The sequence below is a fragment of the Chrysemys picta genome, chromosome 6, assembly GCF_011386835.1.
Source record: "Chrysemys picta bellii isolate R12L10 chromosome 6, ASM1138683v2, whole genome shotgun sequence".
Classification (NCBI taxonomy): Eukaryota; Metazoa; Chordata; order Testudines; family Emydidae; genus Chrysemys; species Chrysemys picta.
In genome coordinates this window covers 64,211,592-64,227,564 of record NC_088796.1, presented here as the reverse complement: position 1 = coordinate 64,227,564, position 15,973 = coordinate 64,211,592, and the positions used below count along the sequence as shown (strand labels likewise).

General features: G+C 38.9%; 1 protein-coding gene across 17 annotated transcripts in view; it reads right to left on the bottom strand.

The window, feature by feature from the left end:
• The window catches only part of PAM (peptidylglycine alpha-amidating monooxygenase), a 236,942-nt gene that overhangs the window by 44,373 nt on the left and 176,596 nt on the right, over window positions 1–15,973 (bottom strand). For all 17 annotated transcript variants that reach the window (XM_005303795.4, XM_042840416.2, XM_005303797.4 and 14 more), the window contains 2 exons: window positions 12,324–12,514; window positions 11,225–11,296 (listed from right to left, as the gene is read on the bottom strand). In XM_005303795.4, coding sequence (XP_005303852.2) covers window positions 11,225–11,296; window positions 12,324–12,514 — 263 coding nt within the window. The remainder of the gene's footprint in view (window positions 1–11,224; window positions 11,297–12,323; window positions 12,515–15,973) is intronic.

Genomic DNA, 15,973 nt, shown 5'->3' with positions numbered 1-15,973 from the left:
CTGGAATATATCGTCACATATCTGTAGTTTTATGATTGGTAACTGCTGCTGGACAGTTTTTTGAATGTTACAGAATGTAAATAGGGAAAGTCCATAAACATCACATTACTTCACAAACAACATAAGCCTAATGGCAAATCCACTGAAGACTGAGGGTATGTCTACACTGGCAAGTTTCAAATTATACCACTTTTATTAAAATGCTGGAATTAAACCGCTGTTGCGTGTCCACACTGTGCTCCTTGTGATGCTGGAACGCATCCACATTAGCAGCTCTTGCAATGGCAAAGACAGCAGTGCATTGTGGTAGCTATCCCACTGTGCAACTGGCCACAGGGTGCTTTGGGAAGGGTTTGCAATGCCTCATGGGGCAGGCACAGTGTCACATGATGCAGGTTTCCCAATCCCATTGTTCCATGGGCATCCTTCTACATTGCCAGCTGCTTTACAACTGAAGTGTGTGTGGAGGGGGGGGGGGAGAGTGTGAGACAGGGAGTATGTGTGTGTGGGAAGGGGAGAGAGACACAGTGTGTTTTGGGGGACAGAGTGTGTGTCAGCAGGCTGGTTGCTTCCTGCTGCTGTCTGAACATACAAGACAGCCTGCTGTCTTGTATGTTCAGACAGCAGCAGGAAGCAACCAGTCCTGAGGCAGGGGGAAACCCCGACGTCAGCCCCCACCTCCCTCTCTGGGCTCTCTGCACAGCAAACTCTCTCGCACAGCACGCAAGGGCTGTCAGAAATGGTGCTTTGAAAGGGGAGAGGTACATGTCTCCAGCAGTCACTTGAGGCATTATGGGACAGCTCCAGAGGCCAATTACAGTGCAGAAAGCAATCAAGTGTCTGCATTGGCAATAGAGCTCTGGAGCCTCTGCGCAAACAGCCTTACAATTCTCACCGAGGTGGTGTTTTTGCAGTGATGCAACTGAGGAATTTTTGCACACAAACTGGCTTGGCAGCATGTACACGTCTGCAGTTTGAGTGCAAAAAGCTGCTTTACTGCGCAGAAACTTGCCAGTGTAGACAAGCCCTGAAACATCCCATTTAAACTGAGTACTTGTTTTATTATTCTTTCTCTGCTCCTGGAATATGCAGTCTAGTCCCACTCCCATGACTTTCTCTGCTCTAATTCTCTCTTGGATCACTGGCAATCTGGTTTCTCCCCTTTCTACTACACTGAAACGGCATTTGCCAAGGCCATCAACAACCTCCTTCTGATCTAATCAAAGGATTCTCTGTTTTTGTCTTCCAGCAGCACTTTCAGCATTGTCAATCTGCATCTCATTTTTTAGCATAATACCATTATGTAAAGTCCTGGTTCTCCTCCTCCTCTAACTCCAGCATTTTTCAGTGGCTCCACCTCCTCAGAGTTAGATCAGTCCTCCTCCCCATTTTTCCCCATACTCTATCTAGGGGACCTCAGATATCACCTCTAGACCGAAGACCCCTAAAATCCCTCAGCCTCTCAGACCTACACCTCTCTCTCCATCATTTCATTCAGGGTGTCTCAGATCAACTCAGGTTCAGAATGGTGGAACCTGAACTTTCTCTTCCCTTCCAAGCCTCCCACTTTCTGCATCAGTATCAATAATTCCACTATTCTCCCTGTCATCCGATTTGTCGCCTCTATACTATATTGAGCATCTCTCTCGTCTCCTTTGCCCCTGATCCAGGCTGTCTCTAAGTAATAGTGCCATTGAGTTCTTCCTCTGCTACATCATTTGTAAGATCCAGGACTGCACTAAGAAGTTCAGGTATCCTGAACAATGTATTTCTAGCAGTTCCAAAATACCATTGTGTGCAAGCATTATATACAAAAAAAAGTTAAAATATTTTAAGATTGCATTTAAGTCAAGCACTGAAAAGTTAGGAAATGTCAGAATTAAGGTTGCTTGTGCTATCTTAATTCGTCCCCCATGTGCCTTATGATACAGTCTTTAATTATATGATCGCATGTTATTTTTCTATAGGACCCCTGCGTCATTCTGTGAATGAGTAGCTATTCAATATCTCTCTGTACCCTCCTCATTTAGTGTGTGGCCCCAAGACTAATTTACTGCACACTATCCAAACCCTAATTGAATAAAAAATTATTAATTTCGTTCTGGGTGTCTCACCATTGTATGAATGTTTCACAAACATTAATGACTATCTGCACAGCATACCTGTGAGATTAGGGGGTATTACGATCACTATTTTACAGATGGAGAACTGAGGCACAGAATGATTAAGACCAAAATTGGCAAAAAAAAAAAAAAAAAGTATCCAATAATTTTGGGTGGTCAACCTAAAACACTAGACCCTGATTTTTCAGAATACTTATCATTATATAACACAGAATATGTTCAAAGCGCAAGTCCAATCGTTTCAACTGCAGTTGTAAGGGCTCAGCACTTGTGCAAATTTGGCCCCAGGTGTTTCATGTTGGGCACCAGAACACACAGTTAGTGTGCGGAACACAAAATTAGTGACCATCTATGAAAAATCTGGTTTATGTGACTTGCCCAGCATCTCACAGGAACTCTGTGGCAGAGGCAGGGATACAATCCAATTCTCGAGGGTGGCACAGAACTGCCTTAGCCATGAGACTGTTCTTTCTCTCCCTGCAATTCTCTGCCTTATTCACTACACACCTTCCAACTTCTGCAACAAATGAAGCGGGGTCCTACAGACAACAGTGTCCTTCACTACACAACCCTGGTTCAGTCCCAGAGCAGGTCCAGCCTGTGCACTGAATGAGGCAGGAGTCCTGTGGGGAAAATAAGGTGTAGGATAAGAGGTACTATACGTATGAAATATTTACAGTACTAGATTCTAAATTCCTTAGGCCAGACACTGGGGCTCTTTTTTTAAAAACTGTCAGTGCCCATTAAACATTAATACGGATTACTAAAATGAAAAAAATTCTTTCCTTTATATATGTCTATTATTCTGCAACAAAACCATAACTAATCTAATGTTTTCCCTCAGTCTCTCTGGTGTATTTACTATAAATCAACAGTTCACAGTAGCTTTTCCAGTGAAAGATTTTTTCACAACAATATTTTGACACCCATACTGGACTCCTAGATCAAATATTTCCTACTTTTTGTTCTTCTTCTTTCAGGACACACTGTTTCAAAGGAAACTTTTCCCTTTGTGATTAAATCGGATGCACACAAAATGAGAGCTTCCCATTACTACAGGGATGGCCTCAAATCATGAGCTTTGAATTTGTAATCCAAGCCGTGGCAGTTTGATAAACTATCACCTATATCTGACTATTCTGTTGTTAGGAAATAAATTCTGTAACTGTCATTCAGCAGGCTTCCTACAGCTTTCTAGAGTATTCAGAATTTGAGTTCATAGATGAGTTCAATAAGTAAGCTATACCTTGCTGCTTTTTTAAACTAAGGGCTGGGGAAAGCCAACAGGTGTCGAGGAACACACGGTTTGCACAGAGTCATCCCTGAGGGAAGGATTTATTGAAGGGGATAATGTATGTCCTAGTAAAAAGAAGAGGATAGAAGTTGTTAATGGAACTGAGGTAGGAACTCAGGTAGGAACTGAGGAGAAACAGTCAAGTGAAAGAGTCCCATTCAATTACATCACATGAAAATGCTCGTATATAAATGCTAGAAGTCTAAATACTAAGATGGGTAAACTTGGAGTGCCTGGTATTAAATAAGGATATTGATATAATATGCAACACAGAAACTTGGTGGACTGATGATAATCATTGCGATATGGTAATACCAGGGTACAAAATATATAGGAATGACAGAGTAGGTCATGCTGGTGGCGGAGTAGCCACTATATGTGAAAGAAAGCATAGAGTCGAATATAGTAAAAATCTTAAATGATTCAAACAGTACCACAGAATCTCTTTGGTCAGAAATTCCATGCTTGAATAATAACAATATAGCAGTAGGGATACACTACCAACTACCTGACCAGGATGGTGATGGTGACTGTGAGAGGCTCAGGGAGATTAGAGAGGCTACAAAACCAGAAAACCCAATAATAATTGGGGATTTCAACTATCCCCATATTAACTCGGAACATGTCACCTCAGGATGGGATGCAGAGATAAAATTTCTAAACACCATTAATGATTGCTTCTTGGAGTCCTGGAACCCACAAGGGGAGTGGCAATTCTTGATTTAGTCCTAAGTGGTGCACAGGGTCTGGTCCAAGAAGTGCATATAGTTGAACTGCTTGGTAATAGCAACCATAATGTAATTAAATTGAACATCCTTGGGGGGAGGGGAGGGGGGGATGACGACACACCAAAGAAATTCCCACAGTAGCATTTAACTTGAAAAGGGAGAACATAAGGAGCATAGTTAAATGGAAATTAAAAGGAAAATTCACAAGAGTGAAATGCCTGTAAGCTGCATGGAAACTTCCTAAAAGCACTACAATAGAGGCTCAAACTATATGTCGTCCTCCCCTCCCCTCCCCGCCCCACCAAAAAAAAAGCAGTAAGAGGACCAAAACATGTCACCATGGCAACAATGGAGTAAAAGAGGCAGTTAGACACAAAAAGACATCTTTTAAAAATTGAAAGTAAAATCCTACTAATTAAAATAGAAAGGAACATAAACTCTGGCAAATCAAGTGTAAAAGTATAATTAGGCAGGCCAAAAACATAATTTGAAGACCAACTAGCTAAAGGCACAAAAATGAACAGCACATATTTTTTTAAGTACAACAGAAGCAGGAAGTCTGCCAAACAATCACTGGACATTCATGGTGGTAAAAGAGCACTCAAGGAAGACAAGGCCATTGCGGAGAACCTAAGTGAATTCTCTGCATCAGTCTTCACTGCAGAGTATGGAATTTCCCATACCTGAGCCATTCTTTCTAGGTGACAGATCTGAGGAATTCTCTCAGATCGAGGCATCAGTAGATGTGGTTTTGGAAAAATTGATACATTAAACAGTGTCACCAGATAAATAAGTCACCAGAACCAGATGGTATTCACCTGGGAGTTCTGCAATTTCAGAACTATTAACTGTGGTATGTAAGCTATCACTTAAATCAGTCTCAGTACCAGATGACTGGAGGATAGCTAATGCAACACTGATTTTTAAGAAAGGCTCCATAGGCAATCCTGGCAATTACAGGCCAGTAAGCCTAACTTCAGTACCAGGCAAACTGGTTGAAACCATAGTAAAGAGTAGAATTATCAGACACACAGACCAACACAATATGTTGGGGAAGAGTAAACATGTCTTTTGTAAAGGGAACTCATGCCTCACCAATCTATTAGAATTCCTTGAGGGGTCAACAAACTGTAGATAAGTTTGATCCCGTGGACAGAGTGTACTTGACTTTCACAAAGCCTTTGATAAGGTAACCCTCACCAAAGTAGGCAGTCATGGGATAAGAAGAAAGGTCCTCTCAGTATCAGTAACTGATTAAAAGATCAGAAACAAAGAGTAGGAATAAATGGTTGGTGGAATAAAAGGTCTTCGGAGTGGAGACAGGTAAATAGTGGGGTCCCCCAAGAATCTGTACTGTTCAACATATTCAGAAATGGTCTGGGAAAAGGGGTAAACATTGAGGTGGCAAAGTTCAAAGTTGATACAAAATTATTAAGGAAAATTAAGTCCAAATTTGACTGTGAAGAGTTACAAAGGGATCCCACAAAACTGGGTGACCGGGCAACAAAATGGCAGATAAAATTCAGTGTTGATAAGTGCAAAGTAATGCACATTGGAAAATATAATTCCAACTATACATATAAAATAGTGGGGTCTAAATAGCTGTTACCACTCAAGAAAGAGACCTTGGAGTCATGATGGATAGTTCTCTGAAAATATCTGCTCAACGTTCAGCAGCAGTCAAAAGAGTTCACAGAATGTTAAGAACCATTAGGAAAGAAACAGATTATAAATAGGTTTATAATGCCATTATATAAATCCATAGTACCCCTGCACCTTGAATACTGTGTGCAGTTTTGGTTGCCCCATCTCAACAAAGATATATTAGAACTGGAAAAAGTACAGAGAAGGGCAATAAAAATGATAAGGGTATGGAACAGCTTACGTCTGAGGAGAGATTAAAAAGACTGGGACTGTTCAGCTTTGAAAAGAGATAACTAAAAGGGGACATGAAAGAGATGTATAAAATCATGAAAGAGGTGTATAAAATCATGAATGGTGTTTAGAAAGTGAATAAGGAAGTGTTCTTTATCCCTTTGCATAACACAAGAACCAGGAATCACCCAATGAAATTAATAGGCAGCAGGTTTAAAATCTAACTAAGGAAGTATGTCTTCACACACTGCACAGTCAACCTGTGGAACTCATTGCCAGGGGATGTTGTGAAGGCCAAAGATGTAACTACATACATAAAAGAAGTAGAGGGTATGGAGGATACATCCATCAATGGCTATTAGAAAGATGACACACCCCCATGTTCAGGTGTCCCTAAACCTCTGACTGCCAAAAGCTGGAACTGGATGACAGGAGATGGATCACTCAAATTGTTCTGTTCTATTAATTCCTTCTGAAGTATCTGGCTCTTGCCACTGTCAGAAGACAGGATACTGGGTTAGCTGGACCACTGGTCTGACCCAATATGTCATTCCTATGTTTTTATTACACCTCTACCCCAATATAACATGACCTGATATAACACGAATTCGGATATAACGCGGTAAAGCAGCGCTCTGGGGGGGCGGGGCTGCGTGCTCCGGCGGATCAAAGCAAGTTCGATATAACGCGGTTTCACCTATAATGCAGTAAGATTTTTTGGCTCCCGAGGACAGTGTTATACCGGGGTAGAGGTGTATGTGAACATACATATAAGCATCTAATCAAATACTAGTTAAAGATACTTATAAAGAAAAATTAATGCTATTAAAATGATTTTGATCAATTATGTAGTCATTGGAGTATCCACAACATGCCAGCTACTACATTAGAGAATCTTGTAAGAGAACAGAAATTTCATGCCTATATTCCTTTTATTCTTTTAGTGAAAATTATTACAACTTCTGTGCACTCCAGTTCCCCTCTTTTTGTTTGATTAAAGATGTCAATAGTAATTCATTTTAGTTAGCATAAAACCACTTGTTAAATTATTCTGTTTCACAGAAGGTGTTTGAAGACCTTTCACTACCAGAGGTCATACAGTGTTTTCCCTCTACAAATTATATTTTTGTCATATCCTCTGTGTCTTGGGAATACAGCAGTTTGTGTTAACCTTTGAGTAGAAAGATTGATTATACTGTGCCACAAAGACTACAGCAGGGACGGTTTTGAACAAACGGAATGAAACACATTAAGGTCTTTTTCCACAAGGGGAGAGGAGATGCCTAATAGACACTATGGTGAATGGTATGAACAGATAATAGTGTTCTCAGTACTATATATGTTGTATCCAATTTGTCAAAGTTACTCTAGAACAGACAAAAAAAAATCTGAGTAACAATTATTTGCTTTTACTTTCCCCTATGACAGGGAAAAGGTATAGTACTAGCTCTGCTTCAGTAATAGCAGAAAGCACTCAAGTCTGTGATCATGTCTAAATCAGAATATCCAGTATATTGTTTTATGTAAACATAATGTTTATATAAAAATAAAGATTCCTTCCACCCACCCCTCACCACGTATTTGCATGATTGTGCTAAAAATCAATGAAGTGAAGTCAGTTTCATTAAGCTAAACTCTATTAAAAATCTTTATTTTCCATTTAAAGGATCTAATTCTGGCATCTTCACACAGTGAGTAGTGTTTTTCTCTGTGCTCAGTAACATTTATTTCAATGGGTTTACAAACTGAATAAGGTACTATTTATCATGAGTAAGGATGGCAGAATTTAATTTATTTCTGTTTTTTCCCCAGATGCTTCCAGTATAGCAAAAGAAACAAATATTAATTATTCTGACTCTGAGATCAAGTTACTTATAAAAAAGCGTCAATTGTCTAAAGAAGAATTTTAAAGTACCGCTGTTGCTTTGTCATTTTTGTCTCAAGCTACACTGATACCGTGCTAACCATTTTCCCCTCAGGCAACCACCAATATGAACCCTTTCCTCCACTATGAAAGGGCAGAATGTGTAATCCCCTTCAAAGAACACATAATATAGCTTCTTTAACTCTTCCTCCCCCTTTCCTGACCTCCCCTCACCTTCACAAAACATCTGGCTTCTATTGGCTCAAGGCAGCACGACTCTCAAAAGGCTGCAGCCATACCACTGAACTCACAATAAAATAAATTTTACATCATGGAGATGTGTAATAATTTTCACAGACAAACCAAATTTCAATGAATGATCAGGGTGGATAATGTGGTATTCGATATACTGGTACAATATAGGTAATGATTTTACAAAAACTTTCTGGGTTGAAAGATACTTTCATATGGGGGATTTTGAGACTTTGGAAATCGTGTTTTGAGACTAATACATTGATTTAATAGCAGCTATTACCTACTTTGTTCTGCTGACCTACCCTGGAGCTGCAAATATATTTTGCACATTATTTAATATCTCATTCTTTGAGACAATTATGGTGTATACTCTAAATACCGGAAAGTAAAAAGGGGAAAGTGGAGTTGATATGTTACAAAGATTCATAAAGAATGCAAAGTTTTACATTAATAAATCAGAAAGCTATTTCAAACATGTGTCGGTATTTTTAAATGCTTCTCCAATAAGTAATAAAGATTATTAAGGATAAGTTATCACTAAGGAACTATTCTCTGACCAATTTAAGGGCCTAATTTATTTTAAAAAAAGGACACTCATAACTGCATGCAATTTAATAGGCCACCTTGGTTTCTTCATACACCTTACTAGCCTGAGCCAGTCTTTTGTGAACATGAGTTGATGTGCTTTTGTGTCCACAGACATCTCTGACTGTGTGGTTTGCAAAGAACTGTGGAATTCTCTCTCCTCTGTTAGCGCCTATTTTGATATAATTTCTATGTGATTGTAATCACTGTAGCAATGGCTTATAAATACAAAGAAACACATGATTTATACCAACACTCAACAGCTGCTAGGAAGAGGAAAAATCTTAAAGACAAAAAGCAAAATCAGTGGGTCTGATTCTCCCTTCGTGGTACCTGGGTAAAAAGGAATAACTCCACTGAAGTCAATGAAGCTATAATGGTGTAAAAGTGGTGTGAATGAGAGGAGACTGTGACCCAATCAACATTTAAAAAATACAAAACAAAATTCCCTAATCTAGACTGTTCAAGGGTTTTGATGTCTTAAAACACAGCTAACTTCAAATGGACAATACAACGGAGATCCAGTTTCCATAGAAACAAGTTAGATGAAGATGTGCACACCAAATAGTGGTCTAATAGCAAACAAGACTGCATTGCAGATATTGTTCTTTGAAAACAACTGGAAGTGTTTCAAACCATATCTTTAAGAAAAATAAATGTGTTTTGAACATTACTGAATGCGATCAAACAAACAGAAAACAAAACCTTCCTAAATATTATAGTACTCATTGCTAATGTGGCCCATGACCAAGGTACAAATTGCTTCTCATAGTAAATCTTGTTCGGTGTTTACAAAATGACTGATTTATTTGGTATTGGACTGGAACATCAAATAAGAACCATCAGTCTAAATTTACTACTTTATAGAAATATACATCTGGAGTAGACTAATGGTACATCTACTCTGGAGACAGAAGTGTAATTTTCAGTTCAGGTAGAAATACCTGTGCTAGCTCTGACACAGCTTGCACATTTAAAATAGAAGTGTACCTGCAGCAGTGCGAGTGGCAGGATGGACTAGCCTCCCCGAGTATGATCCTATCGGAAGCCCTACGCACACACTCGGGTGGCTAATCCATCTCGTGGCTCGTGCCACTGTGGCTAGGTTTGATATTTAGTACGCAAGCTTGATCAGATTTATTGTGGGGATGTTTCCTTGAGCTGGAAATTACAAGGCCAACTCCACTGTAGACCTACTTTAAGATGTGTTTTAAATACACAATTGTAAAAACAGGCTTTAGTAATTTAAAGTACTTTTAGTCAAGTTGCTCTAAAACTTATGATTTTCTGAATTCCAATTTTTTATTTATTTGTAACTTTTAGTGATTTGATTTATTTAACTTTACAAAGTGGTTTTTGTGCATGTGGTAAATTTACCACTTTGGATGAGGTACTCAAAAGCTCTTAGCTATGGCCTAACTCTGTACCCACCAAAGTCAAAGGGAGTTTTACCATTGTCTTCAATGGCACCAGAGTAAGGCTAATGCTGAGTGCACTTTTGAAAATCTCATCCTTTAACATAAAATTAACTCTGACACTCTTAACTCATTACAATAATCTACCAGTTCCACTTATGTCTTACTGTGCACTTCCAAATTGTAAAGACCAGCTAAATTCAAGTAAAAATGCATCAAACTTCACTGACATCATAGTGTCTCCTTGGGAAAATGTAATATCAAATCAATATTCTTAACAGGTGAACTGGTATTATATTTGGTCCAAATGAACCAGAAATACTGCCAAATTTTAATATACCTTTCAATGGCTGATGTGATGCAGTATCTTCTGAGAAGCATTACAAAGGAACAAAATTCATAGCAGATGTTTTGCAAACCATGTATATGAAATACACTGGTACATAATTTTAAATTTGTCAATTTAAATATAGCAAAAAGAGGCTCAGTATTAACCCTGTTATACTATGCTTAACTCATTACATATTGCATCAATACAAGGCACAAGATAGTACTCCCTTGTACTATAAATTGTAAATTTATATACCCTTGTAAATTTTAACTCTTAATTTCCCTGATTTTGTTCAAACGCTTTTCTAATAGATCACATACAGATAGTTAATTTAAAATATACTTTCATATTAAAGAAATAAAAATATAATAGAACAGTTATTGAATTATCATTCTGTAGGACAACCACCAGTCCTGTGAACCCATGGCACGGCACCGTGAATAGACAGATAAATTAGAATGGTGTTACGCAAATTAAACCAGGAACAGAGAAATCTAATGAGATTAAATTGCACTAATGAATTTTACCTGCAAGGCTGGAGACCGGTAATTGACCAATTCCTCCTGAATTATTCATTATATAAAGCACAGCAACATAGTTGTAAAGAATGCATTACATTTTAGATGATAAAAGGAAAGAACAATACTAATACATTAATTTATATATAATATGATCAGGATGTGGTTTACCAGTGATTTAAGTTAATGAATCACTTCTTTTTTTTTTTAATATGGTTAGAGTTCATTATACATACCCTGATCCAAAACCTCTTCCTCTTCTCTTTTTGGCTGCTTCAGTGAAGAACTATCATCTGTTTTCTTGGTTTCTAAAGAAGGTTAAGAATATACCAATAATCTCTGTATATGGACTGAATTTAACATTTTCCTATACATTTTTTTTAGTGAACTCAAGCATTTGTTTTCTATGTTTCTATTGCTTGGGAAAAAAAGACAAAGCACTAGTACTTTGATATACATGTGTGAGATTATTAAAACATAATATATTAAGTTTCATACAACTGACCACTACAATTAAGTATTCTAAAATTAAAGCAGGAAGAACCAGTGACATTACAATATATTATTTTCAGATCATAGGATGGAAATGCTTTACAAACATTAAGTTTCACAAAAACTTTAAGAGATAGATTGGCATTACACCAATTTTGAAAATGTTCAAGTCAGAGAGAGTTTAAAACTACTTTCTACAGAAGACTCTTACTGACTTCAATGGATTCCAGATCAGGACTACAATGAACTGGTAGCTGGAAACAGAACCTAGGATATCTGGCTTCTAGTCTATGTTCTAACCCAGCAGACAACACATCCTTATTTATGAATGCCTGACACACAGTCTAGAGCTGGTGCAATGTATGAGAGAGCTCAGATGTGTGGCAAAACCTTTGGGCTCTCTCATGTCAACCAGCAGAAGCTAAAAATATCATGGAAGTGATGTACTGAACCACGCAGCAAATGGGACAGGGAAACTACAGTACTAAACACTTCTAACGGGAAATATAGGATGTGACACTTTGGAAAGACTGCGAGACACCTTAGTTGCATAGGTGGCCATGTAATATAATGATAAAACTATGGCTGGACCATGGGAGGAAGGAAACATGGCAATCCTGAACAAAGAAGTGGATAAAAGACTAATAAAGCAAACTTCCACAAATCACTGCTACCAACAAATCAGCAGTTATTAACAACTGCATCTCAGACCTATGCATTTCATAAATGTCAAAAGAACATATCTAGATTCTTATAAAAATCTTTATATACAAATTGCATAGTTAAGCATGTGTTTCATATAACAAATGAAGAGTAAACAAAATTTCAGACTTTTTTTTTTACCTTCATGATGATGTCCATGTGTCATCATGATCATATCAGACTTCACTGGAATAGGAATATTTGCCTCCTGTGGAATGTTTCTGAACATATCTGGGTTTATATTCTGTGTACAGGTCATGTATGAAACAGCATGTTTGGCCTCCATGTAATACATAATGTAGAAATTGCACATTTCGTCGCTGGCTGTGCCCCTAAAGCAACACAGTATAGAATATATTTTTGACGAGTGAGAGAATAAAATGTGAGCTGCACATACAGATGTTACCAAATGCAAGAAAAAACATCTCTCTTATCTGCCAGCAATTGATAAAAAGGTTGCACTGAAGCTCTTTTTAAAAATAGTTCCCAATAAAATACACACCACAGGTTTTCAATACATGTGGCTTCTTTTCATTTACACTGTGGAATACCAGATTGCTGAAACTCCTTAGTCAACCAAGAAAACACTTGAGAATGGTTTGTGTTTTGAATACAAAGAAAGTGGCATTAAGTTAGTGGGGTGTTCAAACTGCCCTTCTCCCATTTTCTTCTTCCAGTCCCCCTTGTATCTCTTGGCATGTTACCATCAACAATGTGCTTGTTTTGTTGAAAGGGGATAACCGAGTATCAACCATTTATTTCACCCCTTCAATATTCTTTGCTGAAGTGTCTTTCAACCTAGATGAAAAGTCTTATTTTATAAATCATTACACATAATTTACGTTTAATTTCAGTACCTAGCATTCAATGCTATTATCTTTTTCACAATCTAATTCTTCCATTTTTTGCCAGACATGAGAGGAGTAATGCAGCACCAAAGTCAGTTTCAGTACATAATAAGACACCATAAGCATCTCCCAGATAGATAAGGTGGTACTGCAGTCTCTAGAAAAAAACTTAAATCACAAGCGTCTGAGAGGAAGCAGCCTGTGTTGCAGGAATGATGCAAAATACAATTCAATAATAACTGTTACTCATGAGCTTGAGAAGGGCTATTCTGTATTGCTACATAACTCTGTCTTCAAGAGAAATCCACTCAATATGAAAAGCAAATTTTTCAGAAAAAATACTTTATGACTTAAATAAATGACCTATTGTTACATAGGCCCGATTTTTTTCTTCAAGCCACTTTTTCTTTCAACAGACTGCTATATATTTTATTTTTAGCTGCATGTTGGTAGATACATTCTTCAGTATTCCTGACAATTCAATAGACAGGCTTTTTAATGAAAGGTTCACAAAAGGTGACTTACATTGAGAAACATTTTAAATTAGCTTGCACAATTAGCCAGACAGACTACACTCATAAAAAAGGTATGGGGGCGGACTATTAGCTGTTTGCAAAAGACGTCAATGCTGACTTTTCCAGTGGCATCATAAAGCATTCATTTATTCACCATAGCAACAATAACGACACCAGTCAGAGAAGAAGAGAAAAGAAAAACTGTTCCAAAAGGGGAATTGGTTTCTCCATGCTTTGGAAATGTAGTGTCCCTTGGGGACCATGGAAATCAGCCTCTGTCTTGGCAAGCTCTGCTTAAGCTTTTAAAAATCATTCACTTCCTCACTCTCTAACTCTGACACCTGCCAGTATAATTGCCTCCTCTTTAAAACCTAAGTAAAATGATGTGCAACTCAGAAATGGACTCTGATTCACTTGACACATCTTGATAGTGTCAAAACAACATTTCTAATCAAATAAAATGTAATATACTTTATTTCCTTCCTAGGAAATAAAGGAAATAATTTATGAATAGTAAGTTTTAGTTAAAATACTGAAATCCTAAATTCAGACTACTGAGAAATATTCAGTTTCATGAATGAGAGCTTTTAATGAATGGAAGAACTGTTAGAGATTCATGTGGCTACCTTAGACAGACTGCCTGATACACAAGCTTTGATTCCATCACTTGGCTTGCAGAGCCACAGTAATCAGAGGGATTTCTAGATCTTATTGTGCAATGTGGGCAGGTACAGCTGTAATGAATTCATGGATTATATGGCCAGTAAGTAGCACACTGATGTAGTTAAGAAATCTCCAACAGCATGCAGAATAGTTTTGCTATGGGCACATATGAATACAGCCCAAGATGTTTTCTTGCACATCTTTACTTACTTGCTCGACATGTGCATGAAGATTAGAGGGAAGATATGGGTTGCAGTTCAGTTTGTTACTGAGGTTTTGAGCTGTGGTACATATTGTGTGGGAGAGACCTCAATATTGAAGCAAAAATGAGATTTATATAATTATTATAACTTAATATTTTGTACATAATTAAAACTTGTTTGCACTTTTACTGAATATTAAGCTATAGCTAGAAGAATGTTATAGCCAGGATGCTTGGAATTATAATAATATACACCTCTACCCTGATATAAGGCGACCCGATATAACATGAATTCGAATATAACGCCGTAAAGCAGTGCTCCGGATTTTTTGGCTCCCGAGGACAGCGTTATATCAGGGTAGAGGTGTATATGTATAGCTAGTTATATTACAAAATGCTAAAGCTGGTCAAAGAAATTCCAGAAGCCTCCTGCTTCTGTCTCTCAAGGATGAGCAAACCTAAGGGGACTGAACATATAAAACACTACAACTTTAAGCAGAGGCCTAACGGTAAAAAAGAAATGTAGGGTGTGCTATCAGAGCAACAAATCTAGGTAAACTGGGCTCTACCAACCGCCACCCTCTTGCAAGAAAATCTGCTTGTGTTGTTGTAGAGCAGGGTCGGCAACCTACGGCACGCGAGCCGATTTTGAGTGGCACGCAGCTCCCTGCCATGGTCCCAGCCCTCAGCCCCACTCAGCCCCCCCGCCCACTGCTCTCCCCTGCGGGGGCAGGAGGCAGAAGCTTGGTTCTGCGGCAGCCAAGCTTCCCCCCTCCCTCGCTTCTTCCCCCAGCGTGGTGCTTTCCGGCCCCTCCTCCTCTCCTTCCCTGCGCCGATCAGCTGATGGCCCTAGCGAGGGGGAGGGGGAAGAGTGGCAGCGTGCACTCAGCTCTGTAGGGGACACAGAGAGAGGTAGGGACGGAGCCTGGGGGAAGGAGGTGGAACAGAGCATATCCCTTCCAGCCCCCTGCCATTAGGGAGCACTCCAGCCTTCTGCCCTGCACCCCCAGCCCTCTGCCCTGAACCCCCCACACCCCAACACACACCCAGCCTTCTGACCTGCACCCCCACACACCCCCAGCCCTCTGCTCTGATCCCCCTCCCCCAGCCCTGACCCCTGAAACACCCTACCCCCCCCAGGCCTGGGGTCCCGGCCGCAGGCCCTGATCAGCCCTCTGTCGGCCTAGGTGAACAGAACCCCAGGCTGGCAGCGAGCTGAGCAGGCTGGTGGCGTAAGATCAGCATTTTAATTTAATTTTAAATGACGCTTCTTAAATATTTTGAAAACCTTGTTTTCTTTACATACAATAGTTTAGTTATATAATATAGACTTATAGAAAGAGACCTTCTAAAAACATTAAAATGTATTACCGGCACGCAAAACCTTAAATTAGAGTGAATAAATGAAGATTCGGCACACCACTTCTGAAAGGTTGCCGACCCCTGTTGTAGAGAAAAACATGCAAGCAACCAAAGGAGGTATGCTTTCCTATAATTTCAGGAAAAGAGGAAGAAGAAGGGTCTGAAAACACTTGAGTGAGCACCTCACACACACATCATCTA